At 48.8% G+C, this 26,354-nt stretch overlaps 1 protein-coding gene and 1 pseudogene across 5 annotated transcripts in view; both read left to right on the top strand.

Moving 5' to 3' along the window:
- The first annotated feature begins 6,523 nt into the window (after positions 1-6,523).
- Positions 6,524-13,043, top strand: LOC141579586 (small ribosomal subunit protein uS5 pseudogene; annotated as a pseudogene).
- A 1,510-nt stretch (positions 13,044-14,553) lies between these two features.
- The window catches only part of LOC105066416 (acyl-coenzyme A thioesterase 11), a 116,458-nt gene continuing 104,657 nt past the window's right edge, over positions 14,554-26,354 (top strand). For 3 of the 5 annotated variants that reach the window (XM_074376407.1, XM_045514271.2, XM_074376415.1), the window contains exon 1: positions 14,554-14,898. In XM_074376407.1, coding sequence (XP_074232508.1) covers positions 14,569-14,898 — 330 coding nt within the window. In that variant the 5' untranslated portion in view covers positions 14,554-14,568. The remainder of the gene's footprint in view (positions 14,899-26,354) is intronic. The other 2 variants (XR_012511256.1, XM_074376408.1) reach the window with 2 other exon arrangements.

Genomic DNA, 26,354 nt, shown 5'->3' with positions numbered 1-26,354 from the left:
GGAGGAAAACAAGGCCCAGGTGTGTGGGTGTGGGCTGCAGGAGTGTCTCCTCCTGTCTGCACTTCCCCTCATGGCCGAAGCTGAAGATGTGTTGGAATGAACACTCTTCTGGCCTCCCTCTCCACTCCTCTGGCTTGTTTCACAGGGGGAGGAAGGGGTGGGGGCAGTGACCCATTTGATTGGTAAGACTGTAGGGAGCCTGATGTCTGAGAGCTGGGTTGTCCTGGGGCAGAATCACTGCTTTAATACACTGTCTTTGGAGTTAGGGGACAGCCCATTATCTAATGCTGTACATCAAATTATCCCATAACTAAGTCACATAAAGCGATCCTGTATCCTGCTCATGGATTCTGGGGATCACATTCTGGGAACTTCCTGTTCCCTGAATTCTTGGTACACATTACTAAATACCAATCTCATCAAGTTAGGGTGGACTGTGGTAGTGGAGGTGGGGGGGAGGGGTGTGTCGGGGCGGGACCAGAACTGAGGGAGCAGGCATCATGGACTGCCTCGAAGTGGACAGGGCTCCAGTTAACTTCCTATGGTAGTCAGTCTCCAAGATGGCCCGATGACCCACACCTCCTGTGCGGTTCCCTCCAGCACTGAATCAGGGAGGCCCTGTATGGCTGACAGAATAAGATGACAATGACGATGTGGCTCCCAAGACTGAATCACAACAGGCATTGGAGCTTCTGTGTGGGGTTCCTGGCTCTCCTGCTCTGGGGAAGCCAGCTGCCGGTCGGCTGGGCTGTCAGCACACTCGAGCAGCCTGTGGAGAAGCCCACGTGGGGCGGAGCTGAGGCCCTCGGCCAACAGCCAGCAACCACTAGCCAGTCATGGGAGTGGGTCACCTTCCTTGGGCCTGGTCAAGCCTTCAGGTGACTGCGGCTGCATCGAAGACCCAAAGGAGCTTCCCGAAATCTTGGCCCACAGAACTTGTGACCATAAAAAATTATTGTGTTGTGTCACTAAGTTTTGGTGTGATTTGTTCCACAGCATCTGATAGCTGATACCTCTTATCTCCAGATACTCCAGAGGAAGGAAGATGGGAAGACAGTCCTTGAGAGGGAGAGGGTGGGGAGGCAGACAAAGGGAGACAGAAAGACAGAGCTCTCCCACCCCATCAGGAAGCTTGGGGAGGAACCAGTCTGGAGCCCTTAAACATGGCACCCCCTGATGCGGGGTTAATGTAAGAGGGTTTTGTAAAGTTTTCCACAGTGAGCATAATTAGGCAAAAGTTACATTATCAGAAGGCATATGTAGACACGACGAGGGTTTTCGACAGGAAACTCATTTTTGAGGTGTGGAATGTGTCTGAATTTTTAGATGCACAAGGAGGGAGTGAACTCTATTTCCATGACCCCCCTCCTGCCCTCCCTCACCAAGGAATCTAGTTTCCACCTCCTCTCAGCACAGAACCTGGCAGAGAAGAGAATGCCTTTGACTGAGAAGATGCCAGGGGCTGGGGAATTCACAAGACTTAAAAGAGGCTGGGGGACATCTGGGACTTGGTAGGGAGGGCAGGGTGCAGGGAGGGGAGAGGCCTGGATTTTAGGAGGGGGAGAGGGGTGAAAGCCAGACAGAAAAGAAAAGCATTTGAAAAAGCATTGTCAATCTGGCTGAACCCCTGACTCAGGCTCCCTGTACCCTAATTTTACAGAAGAATGGGGGGCATATTTAGTTGTATTTTTCCATAAGCAGATCCTGAGACAAGGGTTCAAGTGCAAGGCTGTTTGAGAGATGAACCCAGGAAGCAGGGAGAGGATCAGGGGAGTGAGACAGGACAGGGAAGGCAGCCAGGAAAGGCGGATTATCAGAACAGTCACTACTATGGGCAGCTGGGTGGAGTAGGCCCCACCTTGTCATGGCACCACGGGGCCAGGAAGCTGCGTTTATCCTCCAGCTTCCACTAGTCGTTGGCTGGGGCTGCTCCTGGGCCCTCCTGGCCTGTCCCCACCACACCTGGGCAGAGAGAAGCCTGGGGAGAGTTGCGTTGCAGGATGTGGGCTTGTCCTGGAGCAAGCACAGAGGGTGTGGGTGGGGCCCATGCCTATGTGGATGGGGCAGCCTGGCTCTCACCAAGTCCCCAGCCTTGGAGGCCCTTCCCAGGAAGTCAGGAGGCCCTGCTGGTCCAGACTTCTGATGGGCGGACAGCAGAACTGAGGAAGGCGGTTCATTCTAGATCGGATGCCCGGAGAGTGCTGCTGAGTGCTTGATGTGGGGGGAAGGCTCAAGGAGGAAGTGAAGAGGAATTGGTTCAAATCCTGGTCCAATCCCTTATCCACTGTAGCATCTGTATTAGGCTTATCTCCTTTCTCAGCCTCAGTTACCTTAGCTCCACAACAGGGCTGATCCTCCCTATCCTTCTGACCTTGAACGTTTAGAAGAACATTGTAGTGGGTATTGGTAGGTTGCCTCCTAGTCCTCTGTCCATTCCCCCTTCTTCTGACAAAATTTGGGGCTCCACCTGCCCCTACTCTGAATTTTGGCTGGAGCTCTATGCCTGGATCCAGCCAATCTGAGCATAGCATCCCCCTGGCTGTGGGGACTGGTTCAGAGGTGACACGTTCCTGAGCACATCCAATCACAGTGAATCCCAGGGCTTCTGTAGGAGCTCTTGGAAAAGCTCCTCTTTCCTGGTGGACTTGAATCGGAGAAGAGACGCTCATCACCAAATGCAGCCTTAGAATGAAGCCAACACATAGGAGATGGTAAGAACAAGAGACAGAGAGAGGCTGGTCCTAATGACATTGCTTGAACCCCTGAATCAAGCTTTTCCTGAAGCTGCCACGTACTCCTTGTATGTGAGGCAATATATTCTTTGCTGAAACTTTGTGTTGGATCTTCTGTTACTCGCCACAGAAAGATTTTTAACTGATAGAAGTACTGAGTGTTCTGTTGATGCCGGCTGGGGGTTGAGCTGCAAGTATTTGTTTGGCTGGTTTTGGCTTAAAAGAGTGTTTGAGACCATCCAGTCCTAGACCAGAGGAATTCTCTGGAGTGTTGGTTGAATAGATGAATAAATAAATCCCCTAACTGTGGTCCCCTGTGTCACTTTGGTGAGTGGACATAAGGAGCAGTAAAGGAGAGGGAAGAGGGGGTTGGAGAATTTTCTTTTTTTCCCCTAAAACTGGAGAAACTTTCATTCCCATTTTGTTGGGTAGGTCACCCCCTGCAGTCGTTACGGGGATGAGGAAAGCTATGAAAGGCCAGGGCAGGACCCCAGGGAGAAGGCCTGAAGGAGGAGGCTAGAGTCCTTTTCAGGGAGCTCAAGGGGTTCATCTTAGGCTTCGGAGCCCAGCCCCTTGAAGGCAGGAAGAAGGTGGGGAGAGCTTGGGCCCTCAATCCAGACAGCTAAGTCAAGTGCTTGCTCTTCTGGTGACAGCCTACATCCCTCTGTCCGCCTCACCTGGCTGTGAGGTCAGATCTTTGCCCTGTGTCCTGGGTGCCAGGTCTGGCACAGAGGTGGCATCAGAGTGGACTGATGGGATGAGCTGAGGCTGACCAGGAGGTTCCTTTCCTGGTGAGAATGATATTGTGAAAGAGCCCCAAGTGTGTGTCTTCCTCTCCTCCCAGCAAACCTCTTTCCCATCAGTGTTCAATTTTTCTTCTCGTCTTCTCACAAAGGTTCTTCTCACTCTCCAAGCAGTTAGTACCCTCCAGAAGGGGTTATCTTCCCAAAATCCCATCAACTGCAAGCAGATAAAACTCCCCCTCTCCCTTCACCTGCCCTCCTCAGCAGGTGGTCACAGAGGTGTGGGGATTAGCTCCACCTCTGCCACTTATCAGCTGTGTGGCCTTGGGTGAGTGTCTTGGCTTCTCTGAGCCTCAGTTGCCTCAACTGTGACATGGAGAGAACTCATTCTTTGTGGGGTTATATGAAGATTAAATGAAATGACGTATGTGGAAGGGCTGAGCACAGTGCTTGGCACAAAGTCGGGTGCAATAAAAGAGGATTCCCTTCCTCCAGCCTCCACTTGAAGGTAGGACTTGATGAAGAAATTGTGCATTGATTCCACATGACCCAATGTGTCCATGTGTGTGCATGTGGTGTGCACTGTGCTTATGGGTATGTGCATACTGGTCTGTGAGCACGTGAGTGTGTGTATGAACAGAAATGTGTGTGCTTGTCTGCACACATGGTGCTCATGTGTGTGTTTTTTTTCCAGCACTCCTCTTAGTGGAAAGCTGTAATGATGCTTTATGGCAGCAGCAGCAGTGGCTCCATTCCCCAGCCATGAAGCCACCTCCCTCCACTCATCTAGGGGTGGGGAGGAGCTGCAAACACTGTGCCCTCCCTCCTCCGTCCCTGCATGCTGCGTGAGCACCCAATGCCCTCCTCCTCACCATATGCCTGTCTTTTACAGTTCTTTGGTGCTTGGTGCTCATCGAGTGGCTAATTAGTTAAATGAATTAATTGACATCCATACATGTAATTAGCAAATGGTTATAAGCAGCTATTCTCCTTGGGATGTCTAAAATTTCTAGGGGTCAGATGCTGGGAGGGAGGTTGTGATACTTTAAAGAGTAAATAAAAGCGGCCAGTTTGAGTGCTGAGGATGAGATGCTCCTGGGGCGGGGGCTCTCCAGGCTCAGTGGCCTGGCTGCGGGTGGGGAGAGGGGCCGGGAAGGAGGGACGAGGTGTCCATGAGCCTGGTGGGGGGAAACCGACTCCTAAGGCCATGGGAGTCAGGAGGCCTGGGTTCTGACCCCATTCATGTGACTTTCTTTGTGATCTTGGGTACGTTTCTTCCTCTCTCAGGCCACAGTCTCCACTTCTAAGAGAAATGGATGGGACCAGCTGTCTCCTAGGACTCTCCAAGTTCTGACATTCTTCCTTGCCTTAAGCCAAGCTTTGTCACAGTGAACAGGGCTGTGCAAGGATGGAGATCTAGAACATGATGCCACCATGCTCTCTTGCACCTGTAGGTTTCGGTACACGCTGTTCCCTCTGCTCCACTTTCTCTGCCTTTAAGGTCGTCCAGAGCAGCACAGTCCAACAGAACTTTCTGAAGTGACGGAAATGTTCTATATCTGTGCTGTCCCAGACAGTAGCCACTAACCACGTGTAGATTCGGAGCACTGGAAATGTGACTCGTGCAACTGAGGAACTGGATTTTACATTTATTTTGCTTTTAACTTATTTACATTTGAATAGCCACATGTGACTAGTAGCTATTGTATTGGACACCACAGCTCTAGAGTCTTTAAAATCCAGTTCATTTATTCATTTATTCATTCATTCATTCATCCAATAATAATAATAATAATAATTTTTTTCAAAAAAATTATTGAGTGCCTGCTGTGGCTAGGCTTGGAGGAGACTGCTGAGAATGACCTCTGCCCTAACGAAGCATTTATAATGGGAGAGGATAGGAGGGAGAGAGGAGAGAAAAATGGATAAAATAATTGGAAATTATAGTAAGAGTTATGAAGGGAATCAACTAGGGGCTGAGACAGAAAATTGAAAGCCCAGCGAAGACCTTCTCTAGATGGGGTGGGCAGAAAAGGTGTTTCTGAGGAGGTGTCATTTAAGCTGGGGCCCAGGGGATGAGCAGGAGAGGAGCCCTCCAGGGAGAGTGAGGGAGGGGGGCCCCAGGTGCTGAGGTCGGGAGGTAGGAAGAGCTGGTGAGTCTGCAGGAAATCCGTGGGGTTGAGGGTGATTAATCTCAGGGTGAGGCCAGGAAATGAGGGGTTGGGGCCTGATGGAGAGGCCGTGGGAAGGACTATGGATTTTGTGGTGAGAGTAGTGGAGATCACTGAGGGGGCCCAGGCAGGGCCATGGCACCATGAATGCGCACCTTCAGAGCTGAAATGGCTGCTCCAAATGGGGCAGTGGAGGAAGCCCTAAGGGAAGCCAGGAGATGGTCATCTAGTGGAGGGGGCCTGGCCACGGTGGTGCAAGGAGAGCTCATGGTCACCTCCAGCAGGAGGCTTTCCCTGGCTCCACCAGGCTGGACAAGGCACCTCTTTGTGGTTCTGCCACCCCCAGGCCTACCTCTGCCATGGCCCTTTCACCCCTTGTCATCACCTGTTATGGTTGGACCCACTAGATGTGGACCCACCACAGGGGCCACATCTGATTCTGTGTCCCCACCCAACAAAGGGCCTGGTGCAGAGTGGGTGCTCAGGCAGGACAGCCCCTTCCCAGCTGAGCCTGGGTGTCCTCCATCTCCTGGGAAGGGGCTGCCTGGGAAGCTGGCAGCGGTGGTGGGAGAGGTGGAGAGTCGCCCGAGCCCCTGCGTTCTCTGCTACCTCTGCCACCTCATGCTGCACTTTGTGGTTTACAGAGCCTCTTTCCCATCCATGGACTCAGTTGTCTCTCCAGTCAGCCCTGAGAGGTAGGTGGAGTAGTAATCCTCTACATGTTTTACAGATGAACAAATAGGAGCCTAGAGAGACCAAGTGCCTTGGCCTGGAGCAGAAGTCCTCAACCTCTTTGGAGGTTACAGATTACAGAGGTTCAGTGGATAGCTTTGGGGCCATACAGCCTAGGTTTGAATGCTGGCTGTTAATTTCTTAGCTGTGTGACTTCAGGCAAAGTACTTAACCTCTCTGAAAATTAGTGTCCTCATCCATAAAATGGGAGAATAACTGCATCTATTTCCCAGGGTGGTTGAGGGACTTGTAAAGTGCCCAGGGGAGTGCCTGGCACATGAGAAACATTTAGTACTGTTGGCAGTAGTTACTGGGGAGTCCGATGAAAGTTATCTACTTCCACAAAATGCATATACAGTTTCATAAGGTTCACAGAGCTCCTGGAGCCCAGCCTTAGTGACCATGGACCCCAGGATAAGAAAATGTAATAAGAAAGACCCTAGCAGCAAAAGATGTATCCAAGGGATAACGTGTCTAAGAAACAAAAGATGTGTAAGACTAGCATGAAAAAGATTTTAATACTTAACCGAGGAACACTGAAGACTTAAATGCAAAACCTAACATTCATAAGGGTATCAATTGTCCCTAAATCATGTTAATATATAAATATATTTGATGCAACTCCAATCTAATATTCCAACAGGGATATCTATGGAATTTGACATATTGATTCTGATATATATGTATAAGAATAAAAATCCCCCAAATAGCCTCACCCTTTCTGACGAAGAATAAGACGTGTGGACTTGCCCTTGGTGGTAGACCAGATATCAGTATTTATTATAAAGCCCTAATAGTTAAAACAGTGTGGGCTGGCTTCTTTTCTGAGAGAACACCGAATGGCGGGTAATGCCGGTGCTGCAGGAGGGCCCAGAGGCCCTGGAGGCCCCGGGGGGTCCTGGGACGGGAGGCCATGGTGGCTTCCGGGAGGCTTCGGCAGCGGCATCTGGAGTTGAGGCTGTGGCTGTGCCCGTGGAGCTCACAGACGCAAGGCAGAGGACAAAGAGTGGCTCCCTGTCACCAAGCTGGGCCGCTTGGTGAAGGACATGAAGATCAAGCCTCTGGAGGAGATCTATCTCTTCTCCCTGCCCTTCAAGGAATCTGAGATCATTGACTTTTTCTTGTGGCCATCCCTGAAGGACTAGGCTTTGAAGATTATGCCTGTGCAAAAGCAGACCCGCGCTGGCCAGCGGACCCGGTTCAAGGCATTTGTCGCCATTGGTGATTCCAATGGACATGTTGGTTGGGTGTTAAGTGCTCCAAGGGGGTGGCCACAGCCATCCGGGGGGCCATCATCCTGGCCAAGCTCTCCATCGTCCCTGTGTGGTGAGGCTGTTGGGAGAACAATATCGGCAAGCCCCACACCGTTCCTTGCAAGGTGACTGGCCGCTGTGGTTCTGTGCTGGCACGCCTCATCCCTGCCCGCAGGGGCACTGGCATTGTTTCAGCCCTAGTGCCCAAGAAGCTGCTGATGATGGCTGGTATTGATGACTGCTACACTTCTGCCAGGGGCTGCACCGCCACCCTGGGCAACTTTGCCAAGGCCACCTTTGATGCCATCTCCAAGACCTACAGCTATCTCACCCCCGATATTTGGAAAGAGACTGTGTTCACCAAGTCTCCCTGTCAGGAATTCACTGACCATCTCGTGAAGACCCACACCAGAGTTTCTGTGCAGAGGATCCAGGCTCCAGCTGTGGCCACCACTTAGTTTTATATGCAAAAAATAAAGTGAACAAAGCCTGTTAAACAAACAAACAAACAAACAAACAAACAACAACCAAAAAAACAGTGTGGGCTGGCTCAGGAATGGACAAATTGACCAGTGAAATAGAACTGAGATCCTGCACAGAACCCTGTATTTAATTTGAATGACAGAAGCAAAAGGCAGTATACCAGGGTGGTTCAAACTATGGAAGTCTCCAGAGCCAGACTGCCTGGCTTTGAATCTGGCTTTGACACTAGCTTCTTTATCTTGGGCAAGTTGCTGAATCTCTCTGGCCTCAGTTTCCCCAGGGGGAAAAGAGGGGCTATTCAATAAATGGAAGTGGACAACTTAGTTGTAGATATGGAAAAATGAAGTTGAATTCATACCCAACTTCTTACCAGAAAAAGTCTACTTCAAATGGGTTAAAGTGCTTAAATGTCCAAAGCAACACTTTGAGACTTTAAGAAGAGAACGTAAATGAACATTGTTCTCACTTTGAGATAGTTATTTAAAAAGACCTCAAAAGCACTAGCTGTAAAACACTGATGTATTTGACTATATTAAAACCCAGAACTCCCTTTTCTCAAAAGAAATCTTAAAGAAAGTAAAATACTACAAACACAAGAAAGTATTTTCAATGCATAGAGTTGCTAAAAGATAAGTATCAAGAACATGCAAAATTGATAAGAAAGGAAAACATGCCCAGTGCAAAAATGGGAAAAAAAATACACGACCAGGTATTTCTTAGAGGAGGAAACATGTATGGCCAATAAACATCTGAAGAGATGCTCAACTTAACAGTAATCGTGGAAACAAAAGTCAAGACAACAATGAAATGTCATTTTGCAACCTTTGGCCAAAATCAGAAGCCTGAAAACTAGAGTGCATGTGGCTCATAGGACTGCTTACACATTGTACAAATTGATACAACCACTTTGAAAAATAAGTTATTATTATTTTGTAATATTAGACATTTTCATACTGTATACCTCAAAATTATACTAGGTATAGACCCACTCCTAGGTATATACTTGTATCAGGAGTCATGAACAGGGGCAAAACCATGCAAAATAACAAACCTCCTCCTCTGAGCAAGGAAATGATAAATACAAAATTCAGGATAGTGATTCCCTGAGGTGGGGAGGGACATGGGATGGGGAGGATGGTATAGGTACAGGAAAGTTATCACTAGTGCTCTAAAATTTGGGTAGTGGTTTCACAGGTCTTCATTATATTATTAAAAATAAATTGATAAGAATTAGAAGACAAGCTGCAGACTGGGAGCAAATATTTGCAAAGACACATCTGATAAAGGTCTTATCCAAAATTACAAAGAACTCTTAAAATTCAACAACAAAAAAAAACAACCTGATTAAAAAATGGGACAAAGACCATAACACCTCATCAAAGAAGATATACAGATGGCAAATAAGCATACGAAAAGATGCTCCACATCATACGTCATCAGGGAAGTGCAAATTAAAACAACAAGATACCACAGCACACCTATTAGAATGGCCAAAATCCAAAACACTAACAAAACCAAATATTGGTGAGGATGTGGAGAAACAGGAACTCTCATCCATTGCTGGTGGGAATGCAAATGGTACAGCCACTGTGGAAGACAGTTTGGTTTCTTACAAAACTAAACGTACTCTTACTGTATGATGCAGCAGTCATGCTCCTTGGTATTTACTTAAAGGAGTTGAAAACTTATGTTCATACAAAAACCTGCACATGGATGTTTAAGCAGCTTTATTCATAATTGCCAAAACTTGGAAGCAACCAAGATGCCCTTCAGTAGGTGAATGCATAAATAAACTGGTACATTCAGGCAATGGGATGTTATTTAGCACTAAAAAGAAATGAGCTATCAAGCCATGGAAAGACATGGAGGAGACTTTAAATGCATAGCACTAAGTGAAAGAAGCCAATCTGAAAAAGCTACATACTGTATGATTCCAACAATGTGACATTTTAGAAAAGGCAAAACTATGGAGAAAATCGAAAAACAGTGGTTTCTGGCATCTGGTGGGTAGGGAGATGACTAGGCAGAGCACAGGGGATTTTTAGGGCAGTGAAAAATACTCTGTATGATATTATAATGATGGATATATGTCATTATTCTTTTGTATAGAATGTACAATACCAAGAGTGACCCCTAATGTAAACTATGGAATTTAGTTAGCAATAATGTATCAGTATTATCTCATTAACTTGCCCTGCTAATGCAAGTTGTTAATAAAGGGGAAAAAATTGAGGGAGGTACAGTCGGAGGCAGCACATGGAAATTTTTGCTCCATTTTTTGTAAACCTGATACTGCTCAAAAACTAGTCTATTAATTGAAAAATAAATGGATGAACAAGTGAAGAATAAATGAATAATAAATAAGTATAAAAGATAGCCCTGGTGTCTTCAGCCAAGTATTACCATTAATCCAGTTGTGCGCATCTGAGAGTTAATAAAAACAAACAGGTTAATCAACGACAAACAGGTTCCTGGACTAGAACCCAGACAAATCCAACGTGATGAAATGAAAGTAAAGTCCTACGGCTTGTGCCCAGCTATCAACTGCATAAACAGAATGCAGAGATTAACAGGGATTCAGATAAGGATAGTTCTAGGACTTTCTGTTGGCTGCAAGCTCAAAGGGAAACAACAGTGGCATGCCATTTTTTAAAGACAACAAAAACATACCTTAGGCTGTTTTAATAGTATTATTACTAACTCTGGGTTTGAGATGGTGGACTGCCCATTTTTATCCATTTAAAAAATGCTCTCATTAACAAGAGTCTATAAAAATGACAGTAAAGGAAATAAAAAGGTGCAAACCCACAACAGTGAAGAAGCTAGAATATATGAATATTTTCATAATCAGCAAATATGAAATTTTAGCAATAACCAATATAAAAGGCAATGGACAATATTAGTCTTCCTCAGTATCCTTGGGGGATTGGTTCCTGGATCCCCGCAGATACCAAAATCTGCAGATGCTCAAGTCTCTTATGTTAAATGGCATAGTGTTTGCATATAACCTAGGCACATCCTCCTGTATACCGTAAATCATCTCTAGGTTACTTAGAATACCTAAAACAATATAAATGCTATGTAAATAGTCGGCAGCACGCAGCAACTTCAGGTTTCGCTTTTTGGAAACTTCTGGAATTTCTTCTTTTCCTAATATTTTTAATCTGTGGTTGATTGAATCTGCGGAGGCAGAATTTGCAGACATGGAGCCACTGACTGTATTGAGACATGTAAAGAACTCTTTTAATAAAAAAAATTTTTAATTGTGGTAAAATGTATAACAAAATTTACCAACGTCACCATTTTAAATGTACAGTTTGGTAGTGTTAATATTCACATTGTTGTGCAACGAATCTCCAGAACTGTTTCTTCTTATAAAACAGAAACACTGTACCCATTACAACAGCTCCTGATTTCCCCTCTCCCAGCCCTTGGCAATCACTACTCTACTTTCTGTTCCTATGGATTTGACTACTCTAGATGCCTCATATAGTGGAATCATACAGTGTTCGTTTTTTTGTGACTGATTTATTTCACTTAGCATAATGTCTTCAAAGTTCAGCCATGGTGTAGCATGTATCCCAATTACTTCCCTTTTTAAGGCCGATTAATATTCCATTTTATGTATATAGCACATTTTGTTTGTCTATTCATCAGTTGATGGACATTTGGGTTGCTTCCACATTTTGTCAGTTGTAAATAATCCTGCTGTGAACATGGGTGTACAAATATCTCTTGGAGAGCCTGTTTTCATTTCTTTTGGATATACAAAGAGCTCTTATAATTCAATAATAAGGCAAACAATCCAAAAAAAAAAGAAAAAAGACAAACAATCCAGTTTTTTAAAAACAAGGAAAGATTTGAATAGACATTTTACCAAAGAAGATACACAGATCATGGCAAATAAGGATACAAAAAGATGCTTAATGACAACAATGAACAGGAAAATGTAAATCGAGCCCACAATGATATACCACTATGAATCCACTGAAATGACTGAGATTAAGCTGACTGACCAAATCAATGCTGGTGAAGATGTGGAGTAACTGGAATTCTCATGCCCTACTCATGGGAATGGGAAATGATACTACCATTTTGGAAACATTCTGACAGTTTTAAAAATGCTAAACCTACATCTATCATGTAACCTGGCCATTCTGCTCCTAGTATTTACCTAAGAGAAATGAAGGTATATTTGAACACGCGTATATTTGAACATGAATATTCATACCAGCTTTTTGAAATTCCTTTTTGTGTTTTCTTTATTTTATTGTTATTTATTTATTGTAAACTTATTTTTGTTGTTGCTGTTGTTAACTTTTTTTTTTTTTGGTCAAGGGAGGTAATTAGGTTTGTTTATTTATTTTTAGAGGAGATACTGGGGATTGAACCCAGGACCCCGTGGATGCCAAGCATACGCTCTACCACTTGAACTACATCTTACCCTCCTTGTTTCTACCAGCTTTATTTGTATAACAGCCAGGACCTAGAGACACCTCAAGATCCATCGATAAGTAAATGAATAATCAAATTGTGGTACATCCATAAGATGACATTCTACTCCGCAATAAAAAGGAACAAATTACTGATGCGTGCAACGGTATATATGAACTGGAAAATATTTATGCTGAATGAATGAAGCCAGACAAGAAAAAGTACATACTGTATGATTCCATTCATGCGAACTAATCTAGAATGACAGAGGTGGATTACTGTGTGCCAGGGGATGTGGGGGAAGGGGCAGCGGCAGCGTGAGACAGAGGGAGAGATTATAAAGGGCCAGCAGGAAACTTGGGGAATGATGACTAGGTTCATTACCTTGATTGTGGTGATGTTTTCATGAATGTGTATATGTATTATATGCATGACCAAACTCATCATGTTGTATACTTTAAATATGTGCACTTTATTGTACATAATGATATCTCAATAAAGCTACAAAAGCAAACAAAAAGAAATTTGTTAAATAAATTTGAGTAGATCCATAAGGAGAGAAATGCTATGCAGTAGTAAAAATTATGGGGAAAAGTAATTGTTAAGAGGGGTGAAAAGCAGATTACAACACACTATATCCAATATGGTCTTTTTTTTTTTTTTTAAGATAACCTGAATGTCTCCAGGATTCACTGATTACAAATAGTGTCACATTAAAATTAAGCCATGGTTTATGCCAGCCCAGAGCCATCCTGCCTGTGTGGGAATTCCTCTTCCCTGCGAAGTCTACCTGTCCCACATATTTCTGGGTGTTCCCAAATGTGTCTCACTGCACTCGGAAAGCAGTGTCAGGTATCATTTTCTGTTGCTGACACCTGGGGCCTCTGCTGAGCTGAGGCTCCTGAGTTACTGCTGCTAGCTGAGCCAGAGACAGTCCCGTGTTATTGCCCTGGCTGCTGCCAAAGCCCCGTGCGTGAGAGGCCCAGCATTCCCGCCCTGATTCTCACACTTGGGGTGCTCTGAGAGCAGAGTGCCGAGGGAGGCCCCCCATCTTGTTACCCAGCCAGAGGTCTCCACAGGAGGGCTGCTTGGGCTCCACGTGTGGTGAACTCGCATGGTAACTGTCTGTTCAGAGGGTCTGGGGCAGGGTGAGTTCAACTAGCAGCCTCTGGGAGGTGTCTGGAATGACTGACCCATCCCACACGCTGGTCTTCGTGTGGAACGTACTCTTACTGCCAAATTCCTCTTCCCGTGATAGTTGTTTTTCAGGGACCACCAGCATGCTCTGTCAGGCCCCTTCCAAGTCTGCCAGATGAGCCTGTATTCCAAACATGAACACTGATGGAGATTCTTTTAGGCGGCTCCTTCATGTCTCTGATCATATCATATGTCATATATTACATATCACGCTGTGTCATATGACAGAACATGTATGCTTACACGTGGTTGGGGGGACAGTGCCTCTCTCTCAGGTCAGCATGTTTACATCTTTCAGCTCTAGTCTGGCTGGAAGCACATGCCAAAAATATGAACAGTGCTTCTCTCTGGGTGAAGAGACATTGGTGTTTATTTTCTTTGTTCTCTTCTGAATGACAATTCATTTTAATTTTTTCTATCAGTACCGTTTTGTCCATTTAAAATTTTTTGTCCATTTTTTGGTTTATTTTAATTTTTAAATTTTATTTTATTTTAAAGCAATCATTTAAATTTAATCATTTAATTTTCAATTTAATTTAGTTTTTTGTTCATTTTAATTTTGGGGGGTCCATTTTAATTGTTTTTCTATCGGTACCAGTAAGCGTAAGGACCGCCTGTCCTGCTTAGAACCTCGTCCCAAAACCCATCTCCTTGTTTAGCACATAGTAGGCGCTCAATAAGGTATTACTTTTTAAGACTGTGAGGGGCTGGTTTAGCAATAACGGGGAGGTGTCTTTTGCACTCTGGCTGCTGTCCGGCTCCACCTCAACCCCGCCAGGCCGGGACACCAGCGTTTTCGCCTCTGCAGAGCGCCCCGGGATTGATGGGATTGACGCCTCAGGAGGCGGAGTGCCTGGCGCCAGTCCAGGTGCTCTGGCCTTTGGTGATCTGCCCGCTCTGCAGCCCCGGAGGCGCCCAGGGCCGCCCCACCCGCGCCGGGAGGGGAGGGGAGGGAACTGGCCCGGGCTGCTCCTCCCTGCGCCTCCGCCCGCTTCCTGCACCTTCCTCTGGCCTCCTACAGCCTCCCCCCGCCAGGCTCTGCTCTGGATGCCCGCTGCTGAGCCTCTCCCCACGGACCGCTTCCCCAGTGTCCCCAGAAGGCTCCCGGGCCTTGGCCCGCAGGCTGTTGGATCTAGAGTGTCCCACCACTTGGGTAAGACCTCTGCCGCCCGCAGCCCCTCCCCCACCTCCCTGTCTCAGAAGAGCCACGTTCCCTAGGATCCTCCAGCGGCTGGCTCCTCCTCCCCCAGCAGCCTCCAGAAGCAGAGCTGCCTCTACCCCAGGACCACGCTTCAGATAAGCCAGGTGGTGCTTTCTCTGCTAGGCTGGGGCATAAAGCATCCTGAGACTTGAGCTGGGGTAGGCAGGCCTCTCACTAGAATCAAGGAGGCTGGCCCTGGGCAGCGCCTAGGGGCACAAGACTTTGAGTCCAGAGGATGCAGCCAATACTGACTCACCTGGGCCTGGGGTAGGGTGGGTGAGCAACTCCCTGGCAAGGGCCCAATCCTGGAAGTCAGGCTGGGTCCAGAGCCCCAGCAGCTGGGCCAAGGAAGGGGGTCCAGCTGCTACGCAAGGAGACAGTGGGAAAGGTGGACCCAGAGCATGTTTGAGCTGCTTGGAATTCAGGGCTGGCTGGACAGGCTGCTCATGTGTCCTGAATCGGGCCTTCATGACTTGTAGGCATTCCCTCCTCTCCATCACCACCACATTGTGTCTTCTCCCCTCTGGACCACTGAATGGGCTCCTCACTGCTCAGCTTGCCCAGCTTCTCCATAATGCGCTGTGGTTCTAAGGGGGGGCCTGGCCTTGGAGCAATGATGAAGTCACGTCCACTTCCTCTCCTGCTGGTATCACTACCCTCTTCCTTTGTTCTTCTCTCCTGCCCTGTCCCCGTTTATCCCACAACTTCCTTTATTGTGCCATACCAAGCCCAGGGGACCCCCAGAAGGAACTGGGAGTCTTAGCTTGGAGAACAGGAGACCACGATGACATTCTTTCATTACTTCATTCACTCGTGCGTTCCCTTGTTCTTTTCCATTCAGTTACTCACTCCCTCGTTCTCTAGACACTTACTGAGCATCTACTATGTTCAAGAACTTGAGTATTTGGTGGGAGGGAGGCAGGATACTCTGATGAATCAGTACTTTCCTTTCTGCCAGCTTGTTCAAAGTCAAGAAGGAGAAATGAGCACAAATCAAAAGAGACAAAGGGCTGTGAAGTGTGGCTCTGTGTTTATGTGTGGGAAGTGAGGGTACAGAGGAGGAGGATGTCATTTCCACTTATGAGGGGCCCAGAAGACTTCCTGGAGGTGGTGCCATTTGAGCCCGGCTTCAATGGGAGGGCTTAGATGTTGAGTTATTAGAGGGCATCAGGGTGGATGGAACACTAGGAACAAAGGAAAGCTCAAATGTGTAAGGGAACAGTGGGATGCTCTGTTCATGGCTTGAGAGGATTAAAAGAAATACATCTGGACAAGGAGACCAGGGCCAGCAGAGGACAGGCCATGTGCTCCCACATCTCTGCCAGCTGTCACAGGACAGGGGAGCAGCCTTACTCTGGGTGACTCAGAACCTTGGTCATGAGGTAATGGAAATATCCTTGTGGATATGAGAGCTCTAATTTTATAGGCAGTCTTAGATGGAGTGAGATTTTCAGTCTTGGAGGTGTGTGCGTGGAGGCTGGGATACTAGGCATGTGTGTGGAGTGGGGAGAGCTGTGGGTTCTGGCCCCGGGAGGGTTTCCTCTAGGACAGGGAGGAAAGTAGGAGTTTGAGTGCATGATGTCAGAGGTTGCCTCTCGCCTAGAGTCTGTTGTCCTACCTGGGAAGGCTAAAAGGTCCAGCAGAGGGAATTCCTGGGAGTTTGGCTATTTATTCACTCATTCATTCCCTCTTTGCCCCTCCACCCATTCATTCTTTCATTCGTTCATTCATTCATTCATTCATTCGCTCATCACTTGGTCACTAAACCCTTGCTCTGGGCAGATCCCGTGCTGAGGACTCAGTAATACAGATGAGGTCCCTGCCTATGTGAGTTTCCAGTCTGATGGGGGAGCAGACCCATACCTGACAGTGACAGCCCAGTATCACTGTGGAATAGGAGTGGAGGTTGTTTCATTGTGTTTTGTTGCTGACTTCGGTGGTAGAGCTGGGACATGGACCTGAAAAATTAATAGAGCTATTTGTCCTCCAGCCAGGAAGGCCCCATTGGTGGGTCCAGATGAAAGATGTAATGTGGAAAAAGAAGTGTTTGTGGGAGAAAGTACTCTGGGTTCATGGGGCTTAAATGAGGCAAGTTTCCTCCATGGACCGTTCGAAGCCATCACAAGCTCATCCCTCGCCAGGAAGAAGTCCACTGGATTTGGGAACCTCTAGAGAATTCCTTGGTCAATATAAGCTGTAAGCAGGTTGTGTAGAGTGGTGGTTGAACTTGTGGGCTCCGGACCTGTATCAGGGTACAAGTCCTGCTGCTAACGTATCAACTGTGTGACTTTGGACAAATGATGCTTTGCCTCTGTTCTTTCCTCTGCAGGGGAATAATCATCATAGTACTTTCTTCTTAGGGTGAGGCCCAGAGATGGCAACAAACCAGAAGTGCTTGCACAGGGCTGGGCATGTGAGGAGGGCTATAATGAAGGGCTAAAATGACAATGATGATGACGACGGTGATTATAATGATGATAGTATTTACCATCAAGTGCTGCCTTTAAAAGCTCTGGGCCTCATTCTGTCCAGTTCAAAATCGGAGGACTGACTAGATCACTGGTTCTCAAAGTGTGGTCCCTGGACCAGCGGCAACAGCATCACTTGGGATCTTGTTAGACATGCAAATTCGTGGGCTCTACCACAGCTCTGCTGGAGATGGAGCCGGAAATCTATATTTTCATAAGCACCCTGGGTGATTCTGATGCAGGGTGAAGTATGAGAACTGTTGATCTAGCTATTACTTAAAACCTTACTCGCCTTTCCAGGACTATGATTTATCAGTTGTTTCATGCCTTCTGCATTTAGGGCCCTGGTCTGGGGGCTGCTGGGAGAGGCACAGAGATGAGTAAGATGTGGTCTCAGCTGTAAGGGGGCTCCCAGGTGAGTTGAAAAGGGGAGACAGACACTATTCATTGGAGTAACAGACTGAACAGAGCTGCTAAAGAGATGCAAGAGTCTGTTATGTAATAAGTAGCATAGGGCAGGGAGACCTTTGTGGGCTGGAGGGGTCTCTGCAGAAAAACCTGGTTCCTGTTAGTATATTGATTCAGCCTTGCTGGAAGTCCTCTTATAAGTCTAACTGAAGTCTTTCATGTTTTATGCCTTGTTGTGGGGGCAGGCAGAATGGACAGGGCTCTAGACTTGAGGTCGGGGTGGTCATTCTAGACAGCTTCCTCGATATATGATTTTGGTTGGCTCACTTTTCATCCCTGGGCCTCAATGTGTCCATTGATAGGATGGGGGGACTGAACTGAGTCCAGAGAGTCTGAGTCCAGACATCTCTGGAGAGAGGGAATGGTTGGGGACCAGAAGCTCTCTGTGTTTCCATCTGTCATCTGCATTGTGAGGACCCTGAAATTGTTCTGACTGCCTGCCTTACCCAGTGCGATTGGGGATTCAGTGAGATAAGCTGTTCCCTCTCTGGGCTGGTTTCCTTGCCCATCCAGAAAAGTCTCATGACACCTGTCCTCTTCACCTCACATGACTTTTATCATGTCAAGCATGTTCTTCAACCTCAGAGGCTCTTGATGTCTAAAAACCCAGTTGCCCAGCATTCAAGGTACTCCACGATATTCCTAGCTTTCTCCTGCAAGAAGAGGATCTGTGCACTTCCTAGGACTGCATCCTGTTTTGTTCCCATTAGGCCTCCTGCCTCACCTCTCTTCTTAGCCTATCCAAACTCGTTCAGTCTTCAGTCCAGCTCTAACACTACCTCCTCCAGGAAGCCTCCCAGATTGCCCCAACCCTCAATGCCATCCTTGGACCATCTTGCCATCTTTAAGTTGTGACTTTAATTTTTTATTTGTAGACAATGAACTGCCAACAGACCATAAACTCCTCGAAATGAAGGCCTGAGCTTATAGTGATGAATGTGAGTCCTTGACACCTAGAACAGGGAGGCCCAGAGAAAGGAGGGAACTTACCCAAAGTCACACAGCACATTAGTGAAAGAATCAGGCCCAGAACTCAGGTGTCTTAGGCCCAGGGAGAGATGTTATTAGCGATGTGATGAGTGAACTAGAGGTAGTGTGGGGCAGAGGAAAGGTCAGAGCCTCAGAACTGGGCTGACCTCTGTTCCAGCACAACTCTGCACTCAATAGCTGTGCCACCTGGGGCACCTCACCTACCCTCCCCAAGCATCCGTCAGGTGAGTTGGAATGAGGAGATGGTGAGGCCTGGCACACAGTAGGTGCTGGGTTATTGTGAGGAGCTCATTATTGTTCCCGACCACTTGTCCTTCCCGCCTCCTCTGCCTGGATTCTGCTCCCCCTCCCACTTCTTCCCTTAACCACCAAGCACTTGATTTTATTGCCCTGTCATGAGAAGTCCAATGTGAGTGTCAAGGCCACTTCACGAAGCCTCTTGCAGAAGTGAGAGGGAGAAGGGGAAATCCTGGTGGTCGTTTAGTCAGTGGTGGCTACAGAGGGGCTGGGGTAAGTGCCCAGGAGGCTGAACTCTGTGGAGTCAATGGGTGGAATTTGACAGGTGCAACTTTTAGAAAAGTCACACTGCCTATTTTAAGGAAGTGAGGGGGGTGTGCCCTGGCCCTGGCCAGTAGCTGCTGGATTCCGGCAGCCTGGAGAGGTGGGGCGCGTGGCAGGCGGGCAGCACTCCCAAGGGTGAAGAGTCCTAGCAGGTGGGTCTGGTATCTCTCTGGAGGCTGCTGGCAGCTCCCTGGCCTCCTGCCACTTTCTGGCCTGAACCCTTACGGACAGATGGAACCCTGGTGCCTGTTTTGCCCGTCTCACTGGCTGAGGCTGGGGATCTGGAGCCTCCTGGCCCCGGGAGCGAGCCCAGAGCCAGAAATCCCATGAGGATGATGTCAGGGGCTGGAAGTGGAGGTGGCCAAGTTTGGCTGTGGCTGGAGGCGAAGCGAGTGTCGAGCTAGTGCCCAGTGGGCGGGCGCAGGGCCCTCTGACGTGGCGGTGGCCCAGCTGAAAGCCTCCCTCCTTCCTCTGCACCCGGTGGGCTGGCGGGCACCGGAGGTTCTGTGCGGGGCTCTAGTGGGAGGGGGCCGCGGGCAGTCTGAGGGAAGGCCGGACTTGGTGATAACGGCTGGGCTCAGGAGGGGCGGGGGCTGGGGAGGAGGAGCAGGAGGAGAGGCCGACCGGCTTCATTTGGAGCCAGAGCCGGGTCGTCGCTCAGGTGACCAGTGTCTCTTCAAGGAGTGTGCGACCAGCTAGCGGGGGCTCGGCAGCAATGATCCAGAATGTCGGAAATCACCTGCGAAGGGTATGGAGGGTGGGCTGGGGACGGGTGGAGGCAAAGGGGAGGGGAGGGGACTGGAGGCTGGGGATCCCGAAAGAGAATCGAAGTTTCCATTTTAAGTCAGAAGTTCTGCATCTTCTGTCTCATTTTCCAAGGGCTATTTTGTAGCTCTCTATGCAAGGAGAAATTGCAGAACTCCTGGGCTGGTTTATTATAAACAACAAGCCCCAAACAAGCCCCAGGGGCCGCTCGCTCTCTGGAGGGCTGGCTGTGTGTAGTGGAATTGTCTGGAATTCTATTCTAGGGGTGTGTGTCTCTCCCTATGGAGTTCTGTGCCGGTTTCCACCGGACGGCACAGCTCTGGGACTCTATGGTGTTTAACTCTCAGATTTTGGTGCTCAAAGGCCACAGGGCTGCCAGATGTCACAGGCTAGGGGTGTATGTGCAAATGAGAGAGTGTGACAAGGTGAAGCCAGGGTTCTCGGGGACAGTAACCTCTTTGGGAGAACACATGCAGGACTAAGTGACCTCGCAGAGAACGTTTCCCTGGAACCTTTTAACTGGGACTTTGGAGCTGCGATTAGATGCTGAGGTACCACATAGACTCAGTGCTCAGTGGTTCCTGGTGGGGACCTTTGATCTTATGAATGGAGAGGGTTCAGGACAGACTGGTAGACGTGCTGATGTAGAGTGAGTGTCCTCTAAAGACATGTTTGGGAAAAGCCTTTTAAAAGGGGTAGAGGCAAATAAAGACATCTCTTTTCCACCCTCCCTCCATCTGCATGACCACCACTCAGCCCAGACCTCATCATCCTTCCCTGGCCCGGAGCACCTTCCCCTCCCCGCTTCCTCATCCCATGTCCACCCTGCTCCCACCAACCCTCTGCTGGAGGGATGCTTCTAAGGGACAAATGGGATTGTTCCTCACCTGCTCAGATGGCGGCCTTCAGGCTTGGTGCCAGGGTGCTCAGTCCCTGCACACGGAGCTCAGCAACCCGGGGAAACACATCATCACAGTTCCTCTCCTCTGTATGGCCACTGCCCTGAAGGTCCCTACAGCCTTCCCATCCACCCCTCACAATAGGGAGGGAGCTGCTGACAAGGCACAGAGAAATGAGAGGATATGCCTGGGCTTGTACCACTGGCGAGAGACTCAGAACCCCTACCTGCTAGGTTGGGATCCCTTTTCCAGCCCGTGTCTTGGCAACTCAGAAAGTGGCCTCGCTCTCACACCTGAACTCACCCCATCCCAGCCTCCCCAGCCTTCACACACTGCACTGCAGATTCAGCACCGACCACCTTCCTCCACCTCATGCGCACCAGGGTCTAAGGGAGGCCACATCACTGCCTTTCACCTGTGCCTGGTCTAGGTGGGACCACGCTGGCATCCTGGTGTGTCTGGACGGCTGCTCACCCACTCTGCTGGGCAGTGGTCAGAGTATAGGAAACTGCCTTAGAGACACTAACTCACCACCCCTGTAGACCTCAGTTTCCTCATCTGTGAACTAGATCTGTTCCTGCAGATCTTGCTAGATTTTTGGCAAGATTAAAGACTTTGGAGGAATGTAGAACTTGGCACATAATTGACTACAGTAAATATTGTTTCTTTTTCTTCATCTCACCTGGACTTCAGTTTCCTCAGTGGGTCAATGACAGGGTCAGTTGGTGGGATGAGGTGGTAAAAGCTAGCTTCTTGTTGAGCACCTACCAAGTGTGAGGCATATTTAAACTTCCCACTAGCTTTGCAAGGCTGCCGGTATTCATCTAGCTGTACAGCTAAGAAAACCAAGGCTCTGGCGTTGAGTCACTTTGTGCTAGTTAGAGAATTCGAAGTCTTATCTGACTGTAAGCTGCAGCTGGGCTGGGGCCCTGGTGTTGTGGCACTTCTCCTTGTCCTGGGCTGACCTGGCTGAACCGAGGAACTGACACCTCTGCCTTGTGCCTGCTCCGTCCTATGGCTCCAGGGACAGATGGTGCTGCCCACTAGGTCCTCTGCCAGCTCCCTGGCTGCAGGCCTGCATGCTCCTGCCATTCTCAGAAGCAGCCTACCTGTGGGCAGGAGGTGACATCAAGGCTGTGGGAAAGGACCAGAGCCCGGCGTTTTAGGGACATAGGGATGAGTCAGACTGGACCTGTCCTCAGGTGCCCCCAGGCTGATGGGGAGACAGAGAAAGGTACAAAACGACAAAGACTGCACAGTGTGGCCAGGCCGTGACAGAGGGAAGCCCAGAGGTCTTCCTCACAGTCTACAGAACAGGAGGAGGTGCTGGGTTGGCTCTGCCTTGAAAACTTTTCCAGGTTAGGAAGCATGGGCCAGGTGGAGGCATCTGTGTGTGAGATGTGGGAAAAAGCCCTTTCCACAAGGAACAGGGAGAGAATTTGGCAGTGACCCCTCAAGGAATCCCTCTCTGGCCCCCATGCCCATGTAATATGTATATCCTGCCTGGGGCTTCTTCAGTAGTAATAACCTGCTCTTAACAAGTCAGACATGAGTTAGGTAATGTCAGCAGACATGAAGTGTTAAGCATCTCTTTTGGAGAGGAAGCCTAGTGAGTGAGTAGAAAGGGTTTTGGTAGCGAGAAAAGCAAAATCCCAGCTGCACCATCCCGAGCAGCCTGCCCTCGGGTGAGTCCTTCCGAGCGCCTTGGCCTCAGTTCCCTTTTCTGTGCAAGAGGGATAGTTGCACCAAAACCTTGTGAGGGTTAAATGATATTATGAATACAAAGTCATTAAGTAATGTATATATAGGCCTGGAACATAGTGGGTGCTCAAAAAAGTATGGTGGGAAGGTGGGGGGTGGGGAGATGGTCAAGTGGGTACAAGCTTTCATTTATAAAATGAACAAGTTCTGGAGACCTAATGTCTAGCATGGTGACTATAGTTAATAATAACATCTTATGTACTGGAAATTTACTAAGATATGGCTCTCAAGCCTCACCACTCCCTCCAAAAAAAGGGTAACTGTAAGTTGATGGATGTGTTGGTGAGCTTGAGTGTGGTAAGCATTTCACAATGTATATATATATCAAAACACACAGGGGGTATAGCTCAGCGGAAGAGCGCATGCTTAGCATGCACAAGGTCCTGGGTTCAATCCCCAGTACCTCCACTGAAAAAACAAATAAACCTAGCTACCTACCCCAAAAGAACCATCACGTTTTGCAACCTAAATAATGCAACTTTTATTTGTCAACCATATCGCAATAGAACTGGGAATAAAATTATAGTGAGGCCCTGGGACTCTAGAGAGACATGGGACCTGGCCCCTGGCCTCAAAGAGTTTCTCTATCTTCTCATATGCACACCCACTTTACAATCTAGAAAGCGCTTGTATGCACTTTATCTTGTTCAAAAGTCCAGGGAAGCTTCAGGCTGGTTGGTACCACCTCTGCTGTGGCCCCGAGAGGCCCATCATTCGGGACCGGATGCTCGCTGCTGGGTGGCGGTGCTGAGCCCCTGCCCCTCCACTCCTTGGCCTCATCCTACTTGTGACCTCTAGAACAGGCTGTGCTCCACCCTGTGGGTGTGGCCTGGCCAGGTGTGGCTCTGCTCTCAGGCATGGAATCTGGTCAGAGCCCAGGAAGGGGAGTGGCCCTCCAGTCTTCCTAAAGCAGCCTCAGGTTTCCGGCACACTCCAGGGCTGAGCTGAACCAGGTGGGTCTCAATTTCCATTTGATCCCTTAGGGAGGGTGTGGGGAGACCCAGCTCCTCTCCTTCTCCGAGGATGCTGCCCCCAACCCCCCAGCTGTGTGAGGGGTGGTGGTCTGGAGTCGGATGGCTCTGGTGGGTTTGGGCTAGTGGCTAGAGGCTACCCTTTTAGGCTTAGTTTCCTCACCTGTAAGATATGGACACGGGGGTAATAATGGTCCCCATCACTTGAGCCTGCTTTGTACCAAGCAGGTTAGTGCCATGATGGCACTTATGCAGAGACTGAATGGCCTGCCTACAGGCTTTGAGAGCAGTGGGGCACGTGGGACAGGCAGCCTGGAGAGAGGAAGGGGCCCAGAGATTAAAGGACTTTGGGGCAAGGGAAGGGGTAAGCACAGCACTGCTTCGTCCACCCCAACCCTGAGGGCCTCCTGGGACTGAGTTTACCTGGTTCCCACCTGCCTGCCCTTGCTTTTGAAAATAAAAGTAGAATTTCCAGGCAGCCAGACTAAGAGAAGGTATGTCTCATCCCTGCTCAAACTGGTTCTCAGCCAGGCAAACAGGAGAGACTGGGAAGGACTTCCGAGCCTGCTAAGCCCTCTGGAGAGGCCATGGTGGCAGGGGATGATGACGGGGCGGGGGAGGGGGGAAGGAGTGTTGCGATCCCCACTGCCCAGGTGGGATGGACTGGTCAGGGACCACTCCCCCTCCATCTCTTTCTCCATGCCATCTGGAAGGCAGGAGAGCCTGGAGGCAATCGATGGAGGGTCTCCCAAGTGCCAGGCTCTGTCTCAGAAGTCCTGTGGGCTGGGTGATCTGATCTCCAGGGCTGTGGTCCCCCATGCAGCACCCCTGCCAGGCTCTGGAGTCAGAAGAACCCATGACCGGTCTCTGCTCTGCCTTTTACTGGCCACCTGCCTTCGGGTGAATCTTTCCGTGTTCCCTAAGTTTCCTTGTCCTCCACTGTAAAATGAGGGCTTCTACTTCAGGGTGGACTTGAGAATTAAAGGACCTCCCAAGGACTAGGTCTGGCACACAGTAGGTGCACAGGAAATGGCAGCCATGGGTTTCTGAAAAGGGAATTTAGTGCTTCTGGGAGGGCAATTCTTGGGCAGCCCCTGTGCTATAGGCAGCCCTTAGGCTCGGGGAACGCCTCTCCTACTGGCGCTGTCCCATTAGCAGACAAATGAGCTCTAACATCTCCTCACCTCTGGGCAAACAAAACCCCTCCCTTGTCCTCCTGCCCCCTCCCAGATACTCCGTTGTTTCTTTGTTCCCTGTTTCCCCCAAGACTCTGAAAGAGTTTTCTGTGGTCCCTGCTTCCACTTCTTTCCTCCCATCCTTTCTCTGATCCCCTTGAATGAGCTCTTCTCTCTGCCTTTGCGGCCCTAGAGCTTCTCTGCCCCTGGCACCCCTCCTCCTGGAGATCCACCCTCTCCTGATGCTCCTCCCACCTTGCCCAAGGCGCCTTCCCAGGCTCCCTTGCAGGCTTCTCCTCCAACTGACCTCTTTAGCTGTCTTCCCTCTCTCCTTGGATGATGTCTGTTCTGTTACTATGACTGTGTGACAAACTATACCCAAACTTAGTGGCTTAAAACAGAAGCCATTTTATGAATATCTTGAGATTCTGTGGGTCAGGAATTCGAGCAGGGCTTGGCCAGGTGACTGTTCTGCTTTATGGGGTGTTGATGGAGGTTATTTGGCAGTGTTCAGCTGGCGGATGTGCTGGACTAGGGAGTCCACGATGGCTTCACTGGTATCTGGCCCCCTTGGTGGGAATAGCCCAAAAGTTGAGACTAGCTGGGACTATCATTCTGAGCAGCCATATGGGCCTTTTTCGTGTGAGGGTCTCAGAGTGGTCCGACTTCCCATCTGGCAGTGGGCTCTGCCGCAGCAAGGGCTCCCACAGAACTGGGTGGAGGCTGCTGGGCTTCTTGTGACCTGGTCTCGGAAATCACCAATCGATATGTCTCGAAGACGGACCCACATGCGTGAGGAGGAGATTAAACCCGACCTGGGGTCTAGGGAGGAGTAGCAAAGATTTGGCAGCCGTGTTTGACCAACCGCAGGTTGCAGAGACATGTGGAACTTAATTTCCTGTGTACTCTCATGTCCCCAGGTGCAGGCTCTTCTCCAGGGAGCTCCAAACTTGAACATTCATCTCCTTGACATCTCTTTAATTTTTTTATAAGACCTCAAAAATTCTTGATTTGACCTCTACTTATTTCTCCCCAGTCTCCCCAACCCAGTAACCATCACTACCATCTACCAGCCATTGGTCCAAAGCCTGGGTCCTCCTTTCTCTGTCTCACACATGGAATCCATCAGCAAGTCATGCTGAATCCACCTGCCGAATCCACCTGGGTCCATCATCTCTCTTGGGACTGCAGTAGCCCACTGAGTAGTCTCCCTGCTTCTTCTCTCTCATCCTGAAATCTGCACCCATATGACAGCAGAGTGATCCTAAAATGCAGGTCAGATCACTTCCCTCCCCACTCACAGCCTCCTGTTCTTCCCATCACACTTGGAGTAAAATCCAGACTCCACTG

The sequence above is a fragment of the Camelus bactrianus genome, chromosome 13, assembly GCF_048773025.1.
Source record: "Camelus bactrianus isolate YW-2024 breed Bactrian camel chromosome 13, ASM4877302v1, whole genome shotgun sequence".
Taxonomy (NCBI): Eukaryota; Metazoa; Chordata; class Mammalia; order Artiodactyla; family Camelidae; genus Camelus; species Camelus bactrianus.
The sequence above is the reverse complement of the archived record's forward strand: the minus strand, read 5'-3'. Positions and strand labels throughout refer to the sequence as shown.